This window comes from Thalassophryne amazonica, chromosome 10, assembly GCF_902500255.1.
Source record: "Thalassophryne amazonica chromosome 10, fThaAma1.1, whole genome shotgun sequence".
Classification (NCBI taxonomy): domain Eukaryota; kingdom Metazoa; phylum Chordata; class Actinopteri; order Batrachoidiformes; family Batrachoididae; genus Thalassophryne; species Thalassophryne amazonica.
Genome location: NC_047112.1, coordinates 27,020,989 through 27,042,437, shown reverse-complemented (window position 1 = coordinate 27,042,437; position 21,449 = coordinate 27,020,989). Strand labels below are relative to the sequence as shown.

At 41.8% G+C, this 21,449-nt stretch overlaps 1 protein-coding gene and 1 long non-coding RNA gene across 2 annotated transcripts in view; one reads left to right on the top strand and one right to left on the bottom strand.

The window, feature by feature from the left end:
- The first annotated feature begins 112 nt into the window (after nucleotides 1–112).
- LOC117518485 lies at nucleotides 113–19,805 on the top strand. Its single transcript, XR_004562999.1, has 3 exons — nucleotides 113–248; nucleotides 11,943–11,946; nucleotides 19,794–19,805. It is a non-coding gene; the product is annotated as an uncharacterized LOC117518485 (long non-coding RNA).
- sh3gl1b (SH3-domain GRB2-like 1b) overlaps nucleotides 1,108–21,449 on the bottom strand; it is a 37,646-nt gene continuing 17,304 nt past the window's right edge. The window contains exons 3-9 of the mRNA XM_034179617.1: nucleotides 14,114–14,186; nucleotides 13,870–14,013; nucleotides 13,540–13,673; nucleotides 12,789–12,947; nucleotides 6,329–6,432; nucleotides 6,058–6,191; nucleotides 1,108–1,317 (exon numbers count right to left, since the gene is read on the bottom strand). Of these exons, the coding sequence (XP_034035508.1) occupies nucleotides 1,124–1,317; nucleotides 6,058–6,191; nucleotides 6,329–6,432; nucleotides 12,789–12,947; nucleotides 13,540–13,673; nucleotides 13,870–14,013; nucleotides 14,114–14,186 (942 nt within the window). The 3' untranslated portion in view covers nucleotides 1,108–1,123. The remainder of the gene's footprint in view (nucleotides 1,318–6,057; nucleotides 6,192–6,328; nucleotides 6,433–12,788; nucleotides 12,948–13,539; nucleotides 13,674–13,869; nucleotides 14,014–14,113; nucleotides 14,187–21,449) is intronic.

Here is a 21,449-nt window from a genome sequence, read left to right as displayed (position 1 = left end):
TGGACACAAATAGAAATATGGCTACAATATACAACGAGTTAACAAAAAAACAAAAACAAAAGGTCTAAAATGGCACACTGGTGCGCCAGGCTGCTGCATTCTGTAAGTACTTTTTGGCTCTGTTTCCTCTATTGAACAGACTAGCTGACAAAATGAAGAATCATCCTGTTTTTCTAGGTCTAAGACTGTGCACTTGCGTAAGTGAGAAATGGTGCAACATCTGCAGCTGACTTTGGGTCTGTCTGTCTGTAATTGTCAAGAAAATCTCATGTAAGGACCACAGAGCTACAGCATTTTCTCACACATTCAGTAAGCAGGTGTTCACTTTAAAACAGCTGCATCAATTGGAAATCAACTCCAATCAAATACTGAAATGATATTAAAAGCTCACTGGATCCTGTTAAATTCTTGAGCTGTATTACTGCACCAAAGCAGCTGCTTATAAAAAAAAGACGGAGGCCAAATACATGAACAAAAGTGTAAGTCACAAGCCTGAGGCTAAGGCTGGCTCACAACTCATTAACAGTAAAAATGCAGCATTTATTTATTTAAAGACAACTAAATTTATTTTCACGTAGTTAAATTTTAAGTCAGCTGAAGTAACTCAGTCATGCCACCAGGTGGCAATAAGCGCTGACACATCCCAGACCTTGAGAGGCACAAAGGTATCGGTTTTGAAATAGTGTTCAGTCTGTAAGCAGAGTATTTTATAATAATTTGAAGTTGGCTTCTGCAGCATTTGAAAACAGTCAGTCAGTAAGTGACCCAAGTGTCAAATGTGACTCAGTCATTAAAAACCACCTGACTTAAAGACAGGTTCGGCTTTATCAGTTATTTCTAGTTCAAGGACAACAACGCTAATAATACATGTTAAAAACCCATATTACAGGTAACAATGTTTTGTGTCCATTTTAGTCTCGATTATTTTGTCTTTGAGTAGAACAACGCTGTTTTTGGGAAAAAACAAAAAACCTGAGCATCTTCACCATATCTTTGGTTGATAAAGAATGCTCACGTTTGAGTCAAAAATGAATATTCTGTTAAACATCCCTTGGCTTCACTTTACTCCCTTACTCCTAATTTTACCTCCTGTCTTCTCTCCTGTCAGATCTTGTACTGTATATTAGTGCGGCAACGGAACGATGACCTCAACGTAGTTGAGAGGAAAGAACCCCGAATGGCCGTTCAGCATTCCTTCGTACCAGTTCTCGTCAATCTGATTGGTCAAGGTGATGATATCGCCCTCGTGGAAGCCCAACTCGCCTTCGTTCTCTGGCTCAAAATCGTATAATGCCTTACAGCACGGCTGCTCTGGAGCTGGATGGAGGTGAGGAAAGAAAACAAACAAAAGAAGAGGACAGGGTGAGAGAAGGAGCAAAGTCAGCTTATAAATCAACCGCTCTGGAATCTGTCAGACAGCAATTATTTGTCAGGGTGGCTTTTGCTGTTAACGTGTCACACTGCACACCTTAAACATGCCAGCTCAACTCAAGTCCAGACAGGATTAATGTGTGTTAGTGGAACAGAATCTATTTCAACAAAGTAGGAGGCCAACACTAAAATGTGAAGCTCGGGATTCGTCTTCCCTTTCTCCCCAACTATTCACAGTTTGTCTGAGCTCACAGAGATCAGAGAATAGAACTGCACACACAGACAAAGTGAGCTTTTTTGTGTCGCCAAACAATTTTCTCATTATGCCAAATTTACCACATGGACTGCTGGACAGGCTGGAGAAAGGGAAAGCTTTGGGTAATCGCTCAGTGTTTTACGCCTCACTGTATAAACCCACAAGCGCAGAAAAACAATGCTAACATTTTGTAATAAATAAAGCTTTTGTCAAAACATTTTCTTTGCATTTTTTAAAAGTAAACGGAACAAATGTTAAATAGTGGCTCTGTTAAAATAAACAACTGTCTTCTTATACATTTCTATCTCATTGGTGTAAGTACAGTATGTATTTGGAGGGGATGTACCCATAAGTTTGATACTAAGGAACTCTGATTTTGAACTCACCAATTGCCTGGTTAGTGGACAAAACCATCTACTGACTGAGTTACAGTCAGCTGAAGAATGTCAATCATTAAAACCTGATATCCACACATTATGTCACAATTCAAAACTAGTGTTGATTTTAAACATTTCAAATAGCCGAATGAATGAAGTTCTTATTGTATTGATCACAACTATTTGTTAACCATGGTTCTGAAACATTGTTCCGGAGTCAATATGCCATGGTAACTAGGGCTTTTTATATAACGGCTGAGTGGATCCTTGTCATTTGATTGGTGCTTTGTATGTCACGTGACATGGATTAGTCATCCCGTTTGTGTTGCGTTGCATTTAAAGTGCAGTTTAATTCCATTTTGTGTGCAAATTGGGTTCCATACATTTGGTACCTGCACACTGCGTACCCCGCCCAATACTGCGAGCAGCATTTAGCTAAACATGCGGAGTTTGTTTTGCTGACGGACGACGATTTGAAGGAGCTAATTGATGGTGCTAATTCTTCTCTCTCACACACACACACACACACACACACACACACACACACACACACACACACACACACACACACACACACACACACACACACACACACACACACACACACACACACACACACACACACACACACACACACACACACACACACACACAAAACAAATCCACTGCGCTGTAAGCCGTCTGGAGGCATGAAGAGCTGTTAGGAGGAAGTTAGAATTTAAAGCTAGAGTATTTTCTGGTGGGATTTTTTTTTCACTGCACTGAGGAAGTACAGTCTTTTTTTTTTCCTTTCTTTTTTGGAAGTACATAAAGTCGGTGCAGTGACACACCAAAATTTAAGTCCCTTTTCTGTTGTTTATAAATGAATATAATATCAAACGACAAGGATCTATTTTAGCCGTTATACAACCCCTGGCAATAATTACTAGTGATACTAGTAATACTAGTGATGTGTTAGAGCGTTCTTTTGTTTTTCATGATTCCATAATTTTTTCCTCAGAATTGAGTGATTCCATATTTTTTTCCCCTCTGCTTGGTCTAAAAAAGTAACCGTTACTGACTGCCACAATTTTTTTTCCTGACTTCTTATAGTGTTTCTTAAAGCCAGAAAGTTGCCATTTGAAATGACTTTAGTTGTGTGTCATGTCTTTGATCTGCTTTTTTTCAACAAAATTAAACAACTTAATGAACATCCTCCGAGGCCGGTGATTCCATAATTTTTGCCAGGGGTTGTATAAAACAAATAATGAATGTCTACTTTCTTTCAATGGTACAAATATTTCATCGCCTCACTGACTAAGTTTACATGAGGCCAATAACCCTTTCATAACCGGAATATTAGCAATAACCCGGTTGCGCACGGCCATATAAACACCCGCAAAAACCCGAATATGCTCATATTCTGGTTTTAAAAACCCGAATAAGACCCCTGGGTTACTCCTTTTCTAACCCGAATATCAGGTTATATTAATATGCATCGGGATATCCCCATAGAAAGGAACATTATTTTGTGTTCTGCGCATGTCCTATCCGCAAGGAATCTTGGTCTTTTGAGTACGGCAACTACTTGTATGCGGCGTGCGCAACCCACCGGACACCACAGAAGCAGAGATAAACAGCGCATTGTGTTCTGCATCCTTATCAGGTGGGCCGGTCGCGGCACCGGTCAGCATCACCACGACTGCTCTGCCTCCGATGCGCTTATTGAGTCTGCAGGCTCGGTAAACGCCGCAGCAGGCCCCTCACGCCGCCCCCTCTCTGCCGTGCCGAGCTGCGACAGCTCTGGCAACAGGTCCAGAGACTACGCTCACTGTTTTGATGTGGAGGCAGCCCGCAAGGATAGATTTCTTACGGAAAAAATCCACAGCGCCGCAGCGTCTCAGTATACCACAGCCGCAGAGCTCTGTGGCCATGACTTGGATTCTTTGCGGGTCCCGCATCCGTACCCCCGGAGGCAGTGAGCAAAGGGAGAGCACTCGCATTGTGTTCTGCGTGTGTCTGTTTATAAGCTTCTCACCCAGAAGAAAAAAGAGAGTGTTTACACAGGAGAGAAAACTAAGAAAATGTTAATGCCTGTTTGAGAAAAGTGTATAAAGTGTGTAGTGAGGGGTTTTACACGAAGCAGGATTTGCACAAACACCAGACCAAATCAAGCACCGGTAGAAGACGTGCGTCGCTGTTTAGATGGGGATATTCCAAATGATACCAATGACCATGTATACAGAAGTAACTCTGTCTGCTTAAGCATGTAAATGGGTTATTCCTAATGATTCAGAAACCGGAATATTGACCCTAACCCGAATATTAACGGCATGTAAACATAGTCACTGAATGGTATGTTCCAGCTTTCACCTCATGAAATATTCATACCAATGAACTCAAATATTCATTATTTGTATAAGATCAACTGTTTCAAAATAAATGCTTTAAAGTGTTCAGTACTATCGTCACTCAGCACACAGTGTGTAGGTTTGTTTGAGAAAAGCAGAGTCAAATCAAAATTCACACATTTTAAATACCAGACTGTATTAAGATCTAAAGTCATTTAACAGAACATCTTGTCATCTACAAGCAGGCAGTTGTTTATCAACAGGAAATCCACGGTGCAGTGCTCTGAAAACCGACAGAAAGTTACTACAAACTTGGTTCAGATAATAATCTAATAAGGCAAATGACTTCAAGGTTATTAAAAGGGCAGGGGTATTAAAAAGTTGTTTGAAAAGATGTGAAATGCTCTTCAAATTCACAGGACCCACACTACTTTAGGACCTGTTATTCAACATCAAGTTGTAAAAGGACTTCAGGCTGAGTCCATGTTTACAGTCATGAAGAACTTTGAGGAAGTCAGGTGAAAGGATGAGCAGGACCGGACGCAGATTTAAAGCACCACATACCTGCTGCAGAACTACTTAAGCATTATAGAGCAAACCATCTCAGCCTCCTACTTCACACAGCGCTGTTTCATACCACAAAAACTGCAATGAACAACAGCCCACACAATGTGACTCACACATTCTGGGTTTCCGACAGAACAATCTGGCCGAGTGAAACGATGGTTCTGATGTCAACACAGGAAAAGAGTAACAACGTCAGCTGGAGAAAGGACGGCTAAATGACACAGCAGCAACACAAACCCCATCACACAGAACTTATACATTTACAAGAAGCGCAAATGAAAATATCTAACTGGAGATATGAGTTTCAAGAACATTTCTGTTCAAAGCATCACACAAACGCAAGCTACCGCAAAAGCGATTTCCACAGTGCACATTTTGTATTATATTCTGCCTCCTACTCGAAACACAGTAGTGATCAGTATGTCTGGTATTTAGATTTATATTTGCAATTTTTTTTTTTTTTTACTTTCACCTTTGATGCTCTGTGTGCTTCTTACCCTGTGTGCTGCTATACACTGCTGCTGGAACCTCAATTTCCCAGAGGGAGTCTTCCCAAGGGATTAACAAAATTCTACCTAATGTAATCTACTCAGGCTCCACCCCTTGACAAAACAGAGCGGTTTTTCCAGTCAGTGAGTATGTATTTTGCCACAGACAATCTCCTGTTGTGTGAAAGGGCAACTCTGGACCTGGTTCTCTGGACTTCTGCCACAGTTCATATAAGATAAGAGCTATATTGAAAACGTTTCACAGTTTCCTGCTTTGCAGTATTTATTTCTTACAGGGATTGAGTTATCCTGGTTTTGCTGTACACTGAGGAGGGTACTTAATGCTGCCACATTACTTTGGCTGAGCGCACTCTTGTACAGATGGAAGCTTTGTTGCTGTGATATGGGAGCCAATGAACACACACCTCCCACTGCGTGTGGATCGGTAAAAAAAACAAAAAAAACAATAGCAACTGACTTCTTATGAATACAAAATACAAAAGCACAACACACTGTCTGCTATCAAGTGGAGAGGAAGCCTTACATAACCATTTCCATATCAAAGCAGAATGTTATTTACATTTATCTCACTTGTGTTAATATTTAAACGGTGCATACTTTGAAAAATTTTCATCAACAATAAGAAACTGAGATCTTGGGTTTCTTACCAGAGTTGCGTGAAGGTGGAGGAGCAATTGAAGACATGAAGCCACCATTTGAATGGTTGTTGTCTCCAAAGTCAAAGATAGGCACAGGTTTGGGTGTGTATTCACGTCTAGGTCGAGACTGGGCTTCATTCATCCTATGCAAAGACATCAATGGTGTTAGTGTTACACTGCAGAGCCTCCACAGTGAATGAAGTCATCATGACTGAGTCAGAACCTCAGCTGAACAGCCCTCAGAAGCTGCTCAGTACGATGTCATGTTGGCACCACGTACCTGTCTCTGAGTTTGTCAGAAAGCTCCTCCAGCACCTGCACAGCCTGTCTGTGGTACTGCAGCTGGGACTCCACCAGAGACGAGAGCTGACTCACCTGCTCTATCTACACGCACACACACCACAATCATCATCACCTTGTTAATGTTGAGTGCATGTTAAGCATCTGTATTGTAACAGACCAGTAGCCTCTATGTACATGTGTATGGCTTCGATCACACAAAAACTGGGGAGAGCTGACAGTCGCCATTTTGTCAAGTATTTTAGGTCAAGGATGAACACTGAAAAGCTTAAACTCAGCACACAGGACCACACTGAACATGACTGCTCCACCTACATTAAAACCACGCCCCCCAAAATACACTTGCTTTAGTTCAGTGATTACTTACGTGGCTTCAAGCATAACAAAAATGGCATAGCTCGTATTCCACCTCGTGTGGCACAATGCTATTCTAAGCTATAAGCATACACTATTGGCTATAAAACAGGCCTAGTACTCTGATTTCATTAACAAAAATAAACAATTCAAAGTTCCTGTTTGACATGGTGGCAACACAGTCATGGACAACCACCTGTAAGTTGCTCTCCCTTTACAGCCCACGATTTCTTAGATTACTACGAGAAGCGAACAGGAGACTAAATGTATCCCAGCATGCCTCAGTCCAACTACTACACCTTGTTATTGAGGTAGGTGCCTTACCTGATACATCAGATCGATTTACAACCCCAATTCCAATGAAGTTGGGACATTGTGTAAAATGTAAATAAAACAGAATACAATGATTTGCAAATCCTTTTCAACCTATACGAGGTCTAATAGATAAGAAACCGACACTTTTATTATTTTTTTTTAACTATATGGATTTGAATGACGTGCGATTACACCAATCATGCTTGAACCCTCGTGCGCATGCGTGAGTTTTTTCACGCGTCGGTGACGTCATTTCCCTGTGGGCAGGCCTCGAGTGAGATGTGGTCCCGCCCTCTCGGCTGAATTCCTTTGTTTCACACGCTTCTCGAGACGGTGCGCGTTGCTTTATCAACATTTTTTCTGGACCTGTGAGGAATATCCGAGTGGACACTATTCGAGAAATTAAGCTGGTTTTCGGTGAAAAGTTTAACGGCTGATGAGAGATTATGGGGTGTTTCTGTCGGTGTAAGGACTTCCCACGGAGCGGGACGTCGCACAGCGCTTCCAGGCGCCGTCGTCGGCCTGTTTCGACCTGAAAACATCCTAATTTAAGGCTTAATTCACCCAGGACGTCGTGAGAGAACAGAGAAGATTCAGAAGAGGCCGGCATGAGGACTTTATGTGGACATTCCACTGTTTAAGGACATTTTTTAAATGAAAGACGTGCGCGCAAATTCGCCGCGACAGGAAAAACACCTCCGTGTTGAAAACCATTTGTAAAATTCAGGCGGCTTTTGATGGCTTTCAACAAGTGAGTAACTGAGAAATTGTTTAACAGCTTGGGCATGTTCCAACTTGTCTGTTAAGGTTTCCAACGGAGATGTTTTTCCTGTCGCGACTCCCCGCGGTCGGGTCCGGCCCGACATGCGACTGTGCCCGCACGTTCTTTCGTTACAAAATGTCCGTTAACAATGGAATGTCCGAATAAACTCCTCATGCCGACTTCTTCTAAAAGTTCTCTGTTCTCTGACGACTTCCTGGTTCAACAGAGCCTGAAATTTGGAGGTTTTCAACTTGAAACGGCGAGACGCTGCCGCCTCGAAGCGCAGATCGCCGTCAGGCACCGTGGGCCGTCCTTACAGCGACACTACCAGACCAAAATCTCTCATCAGCCGTTAAAATTTTTACCGAAAACCAGCTGAATTTATCGAATGGTGTCCACTCAGTTGTGCCTTACAGTTTTGAAAAAAATTTGATCAAACAAAGCAGCAGTCTCTGAGCCATTCCTAAACAATGAAAAAATCGACGAGAGGGTGGGTGACTCCTCACTCAAAGACTGCCCACAGGCGAATGACATAACCGATAGGTGTGAAAAAACTCTTGCATGCCCACGAGGGTTCAAGCATGTCTGATGTAATCACACGTGATTCAAATCCATATCTTTTTTTGAAAAAAATAATAAGGTCAGATACTTTTCTAATAGACCTCGTATTCAATTGAATACACCACAAAGACAAGATATTTAATGTTCAAACTGATAAACTTTATGGTTTTTGTGCAAGTATTTGCTCATTCTGAAATGGATGCCTGCAACACGATTCAAAAAAGCTGGGGCAGTGGTATGTTGACCACTGTGTTACATCACCTTTCCTTCTAACAACACTCAAGTGTTTGATAACTGAGGACACTCATTGTTGAAGCTTTGTAGGTGGAATTCTTTCCCATTCTTGCTTGATGTACGACTTCAGCTGTTCAACAGTCCGGAGTCTCCATTGTCGTATTTTGCACTTCATAATGCGCCACACATTTTCAATGGGCGACAGGTCTGGACTGCAGGCAGGCCAGTCTAGTACCTGCACTCTTTACTACGAAGCCACGCTGTTGTAACACGTGCAGAATGTGGCTTGGCATTGTCTTGCTGAAATAAGCAGGGGCGTCCCTGAAAGAGATGTTCCTTGGATGGCAGCATGTGTTGCTCCAAAACCTGGATGTACCTTTCAGCATTGATGGTGCCATCACAGATGTGTAAGTTGCCCATGTTATGGGCACTAACACACCCCCATACCATCACAGATGCTGGCTTTTGAACTTTGCGCTGGTAACAATCTGGATGGTCTTTTTCCTCTTTTATCCGGAGGACAGGACATCCATGATTTCCAAATACAATTTGAAATGTGGACTCATCAGACCACAGCACACTTTTCCACTTTGTGTCTGTCCATTTCAAATGAGCTCGGGCCCAGAGACGGCAGCTGCATTTCTGGATGTTGTTGATGTATGGCTTTTGCTTTGCATGATAGAGTTTTAACTTGCACTTGTAGATGTAGCAACGAACTGTGTCAACTGACAATGGTTTTCTGAAGTGTTCCTGAGCCCACGCGCTAAGATCCTTTACACAATGATGTCGGTTTTTAATGCAGTGACCTTCGATCCCTTAGGATCGAAGGTCACAGGCATTCAATGTTAGTTTTCGGCCTTGCCACTTAGTGTAGAAAGTTCTCCAGATTCTCTGAATCTTCTGATTGTATTATGGACTGTAGATGATGGAATCCCTAAATTCCTTGCAATTCAATGTTGCGAAACATTGTTCTTAAACTGTTGGACTATTTTTCATGCAGTTGTTCACAAAGTGGTGATCCTCGCCCCATCTTTGCTTGTGAACGGCTAAGACTTTTGGGGATGCTCCTTTTATACCCAATCATGAGTGTCCTCAGTTCCCAAACACTTATTGAGTGTTGTTGGAAGGAAAGGTGATGTAACACAGTGTTAAACATACCACTGTCCCAGGTTTTTTGAAACATGTTGCAGGCATCCATTTCAAAATGAGCAAATATTTGCACAAAAACAAAGTTTATCAGTTTGAACATTAAATATCTTGTCTTTGTGGTGTATTCAATTCAATATAGGTTGAAGAGGATTTGTATTCTGTTTTTATTTACATTTTACACAAAGTCTCAACTTCATTTGAACTGGGGTTGTACAGAATTTGATTATCTCACTGGGTGTGCTGATGAAACTTGTAACTTCTGCCAAAAGCACAACCTGTCTTTTTGACCCTATACCAACAAAACTGTTTAAGGACCTGAAGCCCATTCTTGGGCTTACTTTGTTGGAAATTATTAATCTGTCACTAACCCAGGGATATGTTCCTAAATGTTTCAAATCTGCAGTAACTACACCATTACTTAAGAAATCTAATTTTGACCCTAGTGCATTGAAAAATTATAGGCCGATATCAAACCTATCATTTTGTTCTAAAATTCTTGAAAAAGTCATTTAACAGGAGCTCGTAGACCACCTTAATGAGAATGATCTCTTTGAGCCACTGCAGTCTGCATTTAGAACAGATTCAACAGAGACAGCTCTCACTAAAGTGGTCAGTGATCTTCTGCTTGCAATGGATTCAGACTGGTGCTGTTAGATCTTAGCGCTGCGTTTGATACGGTTGATCATTGTATTCTACTTGATACACTAGAGAATCATTTTGGGATTACTGGGAATCTCCTTGCATGGTTGACATTTTACCTAATCAGATGTTTGCACTGTGTTTTGTATAACAACACTACCTCTGACCTTGATGACATGAAATACGGGGTTCATCTTTGGCATACTGGGATTACTTTTCATTGTTATGCTGGTTCAGTGGTACATGCTGAGAATTGCTGACAATCTCATACACATAAAGTCTTTAGAGGATTGCCTTGCATCAGTGAAAAGCTGTATGTCCGGAAATTTCTTACTTTTGAACTTGGATAAGACCGAAATGATGGTCCTTGGTCCAACAAAACAACATAAATTTGACCAGTTAACGCTTAACCCATGGTCAAATGTCATACATCACACTGACAAAGTGAGAAACCTTGGGGTGATTACTGATCTTACACTGTCCTTTAACCTCCACATTAGAGATAATACAAGGACTGCTTTCTTCCACTTGCATAACATAGCTAAGATTTGTTCCACCTGTCTATGGGTGATGCAGAGACTGATCCATTTATTTGTCTCTTCTAGACTGGACTACTGCAATGTTCTATGCTCTGGTTTACCATAGTTCAGCATTAGGGCTCTCCAACTGGATCAAAATGCTGCTGCCAGAGTTTTGACAAAAAGCAGAAAGTTCAACCACATTACACCGATCCTGGCATCTCTTCAATGGCTTCTGGTCTCTGTAAGTTCGGACTTCAGGGCAGTAGAGAAAATTATTAGGGCCCGACTGATAAGTAGTTAGAAAACCAATTAACAGCACACTCCATGGGTGAACTGGCAACACAGCACAGCTTGTCAAGGGCAAGAAGGTTAATCAGGGACACTTCACATCCCTTTAACAAACTGTTTTGTCTAGTCTGTCTATTCTCTCTGATTCCCTTTCGATTTACTGCTGGTGAACTCATACTTTAGGTGCAGTTTTCTGGCCGACTGCTTCTGCTCTTTTTCTCTCTATCCAAGGCACTGATGACATTGTGCAAGGCTGGCAGGTGTAAACCAAAGGTTGCTGGACTGACCACGAGATGCCATGGCTGAAGTTGACGCACCACACTGCAGTCAGCTTTCGTAATATACTCTACCATGAGGACAGCTTGTGCTGCGGCCCACGGATGCCATTGATGGACACTGGCCCTGCACCACAGGGTGCAGTATGAGCCCCTGCCTGTGCCACCAATGACTGCATGCTCATCTCAATCATGCACTTTGTTTTTGATGCTACTCTGGTTTTTCTGTTTCCTGTTTCTGCAGGTGGTAAAAACTCTGCAACTGTTAAAATTGCCTAAGCAGTGGGTCAACCCTCCGAGTCTGGTCTGCTTGAGGTTTCTTCCTCAACATCATCACAGGGAGTTTTTCCTTACCACTGTTACCTGTGTGCTTGCTCTAGGGGTTGGTAAGGTTAGACCTTACACATGTGAAGCACCTTGAGGCAGCTTTGTTGTGATTTGGCGCTGTATAAATGAAATAAATCAATCTGAAATTGAACTGTAACTACAGTACAGGTCAGTGCAGCCATCCACTTATATGTTTACCTTCAGTTCGAAAATTGCTGCTTCAATAGGGTGTGTTGCATTCAATTTGAAGTTGTAATGTTTGGAGACTGTGTTTACCCCATGGGAGTGTGTTAACCAGCAGCAGTTCCATGCAGAACTGAAATACAGGATATATTCCGATTACAGCTCTCAATGTTAAACATGTCTTTCTGCTAAGATTTTTGTTTTTGTCATAACCTTTCACATTTGAATACTATGTTGGTGAACACTGAAATAAATACACCTGTGTCCTCAAAGGACATGGATGCACCTGTAAAATGTGAGAGATCATGCAGAATTAAAAATAATCAATTGCAATATGCAAGGTCTGAATTTTTTCTGTGGAACTTCAATTACAATTAATATAGTCAAGATAAGGACGAGAGTGACAAATGACACTAAAGCCACAGCTTGGTTAGCAATTACAGTCTGCAATTTTGTGAAGAGGTGTGTGAAAGACAGCGACATGGACATGTGCAGAGATGAGAGGCCAAAACTCCCATTCTAGAACATGTGGCTTTGTCTGTTCTCATTCATATCACATTGCAAGATACTGGATAAGCATCAATCAGGCAATGTATAAAAGTACTTATGTGTAAACTATCTAAGCTGATGTCAAATTAAGTCAGCCCATTATATACATGGCCCACTGTTTATGTTGTTGAAAAAAATTTTTTCAAGTATAGTTAAAGGCATCTTCTACACATACACATAAAAGTTTAAAGTTGAATAACAGTAGATCCTAAATCTCTGGTTATATGATTAAAATGTTTCACACCAAAACCAAGCAGGAAATGGTACCAAACTGAACCTTACATCAGTCTCCAGCAGGTTGTACATGCTGGTTTCTGCCACCTCCTTTGATTCATGAAACTTCTCCAGGGCCTGTCGAACCTCTTCATCTGAGATCTTGCCTTGTCGCTTTTTCTTGTAGTCATAATCCAGGCGTCGGCCTTCTAGCTTTTTTAGGTGGTGCTGTTGAATTAGAAGCACCAGCTTTATTAATATAGGAATTTGTTCAATTCTTTACTCATCAGTAAGTTAAAACTAGAAAAGCACACAGTACGTATATCCACAAAGGAATAAATTGAACTATTTTACAAAACACAGACCCAAAACGCTATGATTTATTCACTATGATGTTGAATCTTACAACAAAGCTTGTTCTAAGCTTTAAGTGGAGTCCTGCTAACAATCCAATGAGCAAGAGATAAGGTAAGAACACTGTCCTGAAGACATCCTAAAACCTCTGGATTTATTTTGTATTTGCTTAAAAAGTATTCCAGAAAGGGCCAAGCAGGTGATTTCACTGATGAACTTGTCCCATCTGCTCAAAGTGATGTTAATCAGTGAAATTACCTGGTGGAGGCAGTGGTTGCAAAGAAAACCTGCACCCTCTTGTTCCTTTCTGGAATACTTTGGGCACCACTGGCTTAAAGTGATGTATGGACAAAGTAAACATGTCAAAATTATTGACTTGGGTGAGGGATGAAAGCAAAACTTATTATGGCAGGAATGGGTTTTAACATTTAAGTGCCATGTAACAAAAGGTCATTGTGTCAGGTACCTGTATTTCTCTGAGGTCCTTATCACAGAGTCCTTGCAATGGGTCAATGAAGTTCTGTTTGACATCAATATCAAGATAGTCTTTGACCTCTGCCAATCTCTTCATAGCCTCTCCCACATCTACAAGAGCTCCACCTTAACCATGCAGACAATAGTCCACATAAATAATACTGGAAACAGGAACAGTCTAAAACTCTTAATGTAGACTACACTGCAGTCCACCTGTGAGATTTCCAAGTAAGAACTCTGTGACAGATGAGCACAACTTTATACCTCCACCCAAAACTGCAGTCTAATAACAAAAGCACACATACTGCACATAACACCATACCAAAGTTTGTGTCTTCTCCCAGTTCTCGCCCATACTTGGACATACACTCCCCTAGCAGTCCCTCAGCCTGAGGGTAGCCTGGATTTTTCACCTGACCACGGATCTTTGACATGGTGTTCAACATGGACAGCTTGGCTCTCGAGGCTGGCGAAGTAAGGGAATGACAGTGAATGAAGAGGACAGATTTCACTCAGAAAAATTCCTATAATTTCAGTACATGCTTGATAATGTGTTGAGTTCTTACCTGGGTTGGGCTGAAGGTACTCTGAAGTTTTGGAGATGACTTCTGCTACAGCTTTACTGGTCACATCGACTTTCTATGAAACAAGTGGGAGAACAGATAAACTTGTGTAACACTCAGAAATAGGACACAGAATGCCCCCCAATACCCCCTTTAAAAGAGTATTAGTTGGTACAGCGTTATCTTGTGATGGCTGAATTGAACAATACATGGTTTCAACAGAAACATGGAGGCAAATTGAGCAAAGTCTCTAAGAAAACATTTGATGTGATGTTCATGGAGGTGATATTCTTTTATATTTAGTTCATCTTGGTATAGGTCACTGTAAACCCATATTTTTTTCATATTTGCAAGCTTAAAGTATCCGTCTTGATAAACAAACTTGGTTATTTTTTCAAACCAAATCCCCACACACTAATTTGAACATTAAAATGTTCACTGGATTTGTGCTGCCGTAGGACCGAACCAATGACGGTGGTGCTGTGGAGGCAGGTATGTCTGTGGAGACTTGCACACTGCCCATACACAGATACAGCTATTCACTACTACCAACTCAAAGAGAAGACTAGACTGAATGGTCAGAGGCAGAAGACGTTACATGTCAGCTGAGCACTGCGTCTTTTACAGGAGAGATCTGGCCAAGGAAGCAGTATAACAATAATTCTAACAAACATAATATAAACAAACACCATCACTGACCATAAAAAATAAAAACACAAATAACCAGTTCTTATACAACATCAAGATAATAAAAAGGCTGTGATAAAAAGTGATTAAAAGAAACATTTACACTGACCAAGAGTGTATTTTTTTTTTCCTTGATTCTTTAAAATTGATTTAAATTCCCCCATTGTGATCAACTCTGACCATCTCAGCTCCTTCTGTAAATTATTCCAGGAGGAGGAAGTAGTGTAGCTAAAAATTTTTTTTTTTTTTTTTTTTTTTTTTGCCAAATTCAGTTCTGACTCTAGGGACCAATATTTGAACAATATCGTGTGAACGGAGTCATGCGGATTTAGCTTCCGAACAACACAGGTATGAAGCCATCCAACCAAGGAGAGAAACCATGGAGGCAAATTGAGCAACACTTCCAAGGCAACATTTTGTGTTGCATACAATGATACACATATCCAACTTCTTTAGACACTGATAAGATGCTTTCATAAGAAACAGGTCACCATAGACCAACAAAGGAAGAAATGCTGCCGAGATCCCTTGCCTTCAGGAATAAAAAGAGGATTTCTTTCAGAAGAAGAAACCTGTAAGTTTGAACTTTGAGACAAGATTTTCAAAAAGCAACTGGAATGACAAGTTCTGATCGAGTATGATTCCTAAATACTTATAAGACGTGACCACGTCAATATTGACCCCGGAGCAGTTGAGAACTTGTTTAACTGCTATGTGAGAAAAGCATAAATTAGGTTAAGAGTTAAAGAGGTTAAGAGTTATAACTCATCTACATAAAAATAGAAAGAAGCCTTTGATAAGTTGTCACACAGATTATTTAAATATATGGTGAAGTGCAGAGGTCCTAGTATGGAGCCCTGAGGTACACCTTTCAACACTGGGATGAAGGAAGAGGAACAGCCAGCAAATTGGACACATTGTGTTCTAGCTGATAAATAGTTAGAAAACCAATTAACAGCACACTCAGATAAGCCAATGTTATTATTACATTAGCTTAGGTTTGTTTAAGCACTCAAATCGTATCCTTGAAAAGGTCGTATTTCCAAAATATGGCAAATTTATAAATTTAAATGTCAAGGACAACCATCCATTCACTTTCTATACCAGCTTACTCCAATTAAGGGTCATGGGGGGTTGATTCTGAGATATACAGGTGAGGAAAACTGAACCTCCCGATTCATAATTTGCAGTTTTATTTATGTGTGTATGTATATATACATACGAGGTCTGTTAGAAAACTATCTGACCTTTTTATTTTTTGCAAAAACCATATGGATTTGAATCACGTGTGATTGCATCAGCCAAGCTTGAACCTTCGTGCGCATGTGTGAGTTTTTTCATGCCTGTCGGTTGCGTCATTCGCCTGTGAGCAGTGGTTCAGCCCCCTCGTCGGATTTTTATTGCAAGTAAAATGTCTGAATGATTTGGAGCTTTGCTGCATCAAATTTTTCCAGAAACAGAGAGACAGCCAGGTGGACACCATTCGGAAAATTCAGATGGCTTTCAGGGACGATTTTATGGGGATCACACAGATTAAGGAGTGTTACAGCCAGTTTAAAGACCGCCCACAGCGGCTGAGAGCACGCCGCACTCCGAGCGGCGATCGACAGGCTGAAACGACCAGATCATTTCCAAAGTGAAGGCTTTGTTGATCCGGGACATCGTGTGACTACCACAGAAATGGCAGAAGACGTGGACATCAGCACTTTTCGGCACATTCCACTGTTACAGGAGTTTTTGTCATGGAAAGAGGAGCGGAGGAATGCGCCACAGAGCCGCGAATGGCGCGGGACAAAAGCACCTCCGTGTTGGTCTCACAGGACGGCTTTCAGATGGCTTTCGGTGGCCTTTCAATCGTGTGACTAACCGAGAAATTGTGGATGAGCTGGACATGCCAGAACATGTCCTGTGAGGCTTCATCACGGTGTTGCTTTGCGCCATGCGGCTCCGTCCCGACGCGCGAATTCCTCCGCACGTCTGTCTCAATGTGCCGAAAAAGTGCTGATGTCCACGTCTTCTGCAATTTCTCTAGTAGTCAGATGACATCCCGGATCAACACAGAGTTCAGTTTGGAAATTAACAGCACATTCCACTGTTACAGGAGTTTTTGTCATGGAAAGAGGAGCGGAGGAATTCGCGCGTCGGGACGGAGCTGCATGGCGCAAAGCAACACCGTGTTGAAGCCTCACAGGACATGTTCTGGCATGTCCAGCTCATCCACAATTTCTCGGATGGTCACACGACTGAAAAGCCGCCGAAAGCCGTCTGAAAGCCGTCCTGTGAGACCAACACGGAGGTGCTTTGTCCGCGCCATTCACGGCTCTGTGGCGCATTCCTCCGCTCCTCTTTCCATGACAAAAACTCCTGTAACAGTGGAATGTGCCGAAAAAGTGCTGATGTCCACGTCTTCTGCTATTTCTGTGGTAGTCACACGATGTCCCGGATCAACACAGCCTTCAATTTGCAAATGATCTGGTCGTTTCAGCCTGCCGATCGCCGCTCGGAGTGCGGTGCGCTCTCAGCCGCTGTGGGCGGTCTTTAAACCGGCTGTAACACTCCTTAATCTGTGTGATCCCCATAAAATCATCCCTGAAAGCCATCTGAATTTTCCGAATGATGTCCACCTGGCTGTCTCTCACAGTTTCTGGAAAAATTTGATGCAGCAAAGCTCCAAATTGTTCAGACATTTTACTCGCAATAAAAATCCGACGAGGGAGCTGGACCACTGCTCACAGGCGAATGACGCAACCGACAGGCGTGAAAAAACTCACACATGCGCACAAAGGTTCAAGCTTGGCTGATGCAATCACACGTGATTCAAATCCATATGGTTTTTGCAAAAAATAAAAAGGTCGGATAGTTTTCTAACAGACCTCGTACACACACACACACACACACACACACACACACACACACACACACACACATATATATATATATATACGAGGTCTGTGAGAAAAGTAATGTACCTTTTTATTTTTTTCAAAAACTATATGGATTTGAATCACGTGCGACTACATCAGACAAGTTTGAACCCTCGTGGGCATGCGAGAGTTTTTTCACGCCTGTCAGTTACGTCCTTCGCCTGTGGGCAGGCTTTGAGTGAGGAGTGGTCCACCCCTCCCGTCGGAATTCCTTTGTCTAACAACTTGCTGAGAGACTGGCGCTTTGCTTTATCAAAATTTTTTCAGAACCTGTGAGGCACATCGAAGTGGACACCATTCGAGAAATTCAGCTGGTTTTCGGTGAAAATTTTAACGGCTGATGAAAGATTATGGAGTGTTACTGTCGCTTTAAGGACTTCCCATGGAACGGGACGTCGCGCAGCGCTCCGAGGCGCCGTCGTCAGCCTGTTTCGAACTGAAAACCTCCACATTTAAGCCTCTGTTGACCCAGGATGTCGTGAAAGAACAGAGAACTTTCAGAAGAGGTCGGGATCAGCAGTTTATCCGGAAATTCCACTGTTTAAAGGAGATTTTGTAATGAAAGACGTGCGGACAGACAGAAAAGGTCTGTTACTTTTCTCACAGACCTCGTGTGTGTGTGTGTATATATATATATATATATATATATATATATATATATATATATAGGCACACATATGTATGTGTGTGTACATAATCTTTGCCAAGTAAGGGGTAGGGTGCACACTGTTACACATTGGTGGCTATAGTTGCATGATCTCATAAAGTTTCATGTGGTATAAGTTGGCATCACAGACATTTAACACTCGATATACTCCCTGCCTGTTACTCGGCAAACCTCGATGTGATAATCTAGTTCGGCACAGACTCTCTGCAGCATATCTGGCATAATCGAGAGAAACACAGAAATTCTTCATGTGAGAAGAGAACGTTTCTGAGTTAATGTATCTGCGGTCACCATATTTATAAACATATTCCAATATGTTTGGATATTATAGATACTTGAAATCAAAGAATGTTTTTGTGCTCACCCTGTATTAGCAGCGCTTTAATCAGAGATTTCTGTGCATTCTTGTAGTGTACTTTTTATTATTACCATGGCTGTTGATTGGTCTTCACTGGTGACATCTACTGGTGGTTGGCTCTCACTGCGGTATTGTATCACTTCCTGTTCCGGAGCACAGCGGTGTTTTGCTGTATCTGTTAGCTGTTTAGTCTGCGTAGTTAGATTGATCTAGATAAAGATTTATTTCACAGTGTAATCTTCACGTGCCTTAACTAAAGCACTCTCTCGGCTGAATCACCTCTAAATTATTTTCACATTCTTCACTTTGTGTGTTTTTAGGAATCCGCTAGCTTAGCGCAGCTATTAGCTCTTAGCCGGTTTAGCATGGCGGCTTCTCTTGTCTCTCCCGCACTTTTCTGCGCTGGGTGTGAAATGTTTAGTTATTCCTCGGCCTCCTTTAGCAGTAACGGTACTTGTAATAAGTGGAGCTTGTTCGTAGCTTTGGAGGCCAGGCTGGGCGAACTGGAGACTCGGCTCCGCACCTTGGAAAATCCTACAGCTAGCCAGGCCCCTGTAGTTGGTGCGGACCAAGGTAGCTTAGCCACCGTTAGCTGTCCCCCAGCAGATCCCGAGCAGCCGAGAAAGCAGGCCGGCTGGGTGACTGCGAGGAAGAAGAGTAGTTCTACACAGAAGCCCCCTGTACACCACCAACCCGTTCACATTTCTACCGTTTTTCCCCACTCGGCGACACACCCGCCGAGGAACAAACTCTGGTTATTGGCGACTCTGTTTTGAGAAATGTGAAGTTAGCGACACCAGCAACCATAGTCAATTGTCTTCTGGGGGCCAGAGCAGGCAACATTGAAGGAAATTTGAAACTGCTGGCTAAGGCTAAGCGTAAATTTGGTGAGATTGTAATTCACGTCGGCAGTAATGACACCTGGTTACGCCAATCGGAGGTCACTAAAATTAATATTGAGTCGGTGTGTAACTTTGCAAAAACAATGTCGGACTCTGTAGTTTTCTCTGGGCCCCTCCCCAATCGGAGCGGGAGTGACATGTTTAGCCGCATGTTCTCCTTGAATTGCTGGCTGTCTGAGTGGTGTCCAAAAAATGAGGTGGGCTTCATAGATAATTGGCAAAGCTTCTGGGGAAAACCTGGTCTTGTTAGGAGAGACGGCATCCATCCCACTTTGGATGGAGCAGCTCTCATCTCTAGAAATCTGGCCAATTTTATTAAACCCTCCAAATCGTGACTATCCAGGGTTGGGACCAGGAAGCAGAGTTGTAGTCTTACACACCTCTCTGCAGCTTCTCTCCCCCTGCCATCCCCCCAATACCACATCCCCGTAGAGATGATGCCTGCTCCCAGACCACCAATAACCAGTAAAAATCTATTTAAGCATAAAAATTCAAAAAGAAAAAATAATATAGCACCTTCAACTGTACCACGGACTAAAACAGTTAAATGTGGTCTATTAAACATTAGGTCTCTCTCTTCTAAGTCCCTGTTAGTAAATGATATAATAATTGATCAACATATTGATTTATTCTGCCTTACAGAAACCTGGTTACAGCAGGATGAATATGTTAGTTTAAATGAGTCAACACCCCCGAGTCACACTAACTGTCAGAATGCTCGAAGCACGGGTCGAGGAGGAGGATTAGTAGAAATCTTCCACTCCAGCTTATTAATTAATCAAAGACCCAGACAGAGCTTTAATTCATTTGAAAGCTTGACTCTTAGTCTTGTCCATCCAAATTGGAAGTCTCAAAAACCAGTTTTATTTGTTATTATCTATCGTCCACCTGGTTGTTACTGTGAGTTTCTTTGTGATTTTTCAGACCTTTTGTCTGACTTAGTGCTTAGCTCAGATAAGATAATTATAGTGAGTGATTTTAACATCCACATAGATGCTGAGAATGACAGCCTCAACACTGCATTTAATCTATTATTAGACTCAGTTCGCTTCGCTCAAAATGTAAATGAGCCCATCCACCACTTTAGCCACACTTTAGATCTTGTTCTGACATATGGCATAGAAATTGAAGCTTTAACAGTATTCCCTGAAAACGCCTTTTTGTCTGATTATTTCTTAATAACATTTACATTTACTTTAATGGACTACCCAGCAGTGGGGAATAAGTTTCATGAAGAAAATGGATGGATGGATGGATGGATGGATGGATGGATACAGTAGAAGTCTTTCTGAAAGCGCTGTAACTAGGTTTAAGGATATGATTCCTTCTTTATGTTCTTCAATGCCATATACCAACACAGTGCAGAGTAGCTACCTAAACTCTGTGAGTGAGATAGATTATCTCGTCAATAGCTTTACATCCTCACTGAGCACAACTTTGGATGCTGTAGCTCCTCTAAAAAAAGAGAGCCTTAAATCAGAAGTGCCTGACTCCGTGGTATAACCCACAAACTTGCAGCTTAAAGCAGATAACCCGTAAGCTGGAGAGGAAATGGCGTCTCACTAATTTAGAAGATCTTCATTTAGCCTGGAAAAAGAGTCTGTTGCTCTATAAAAAAAGCCCTCCGTAAAGCTAGGACATCTTACTATTCATCACTAATTGAAGAAAATAAGAACAACCCCAGGTTTCTTTTCAGCACTGTAGCCAGGCTGACAGAGTCAGAGCTCTACTGAGCCGAGTATACCTTTAACTAGTAATGACTTCATGACTTTCTTTGCAAATAAAATTTTAACTATTAGAG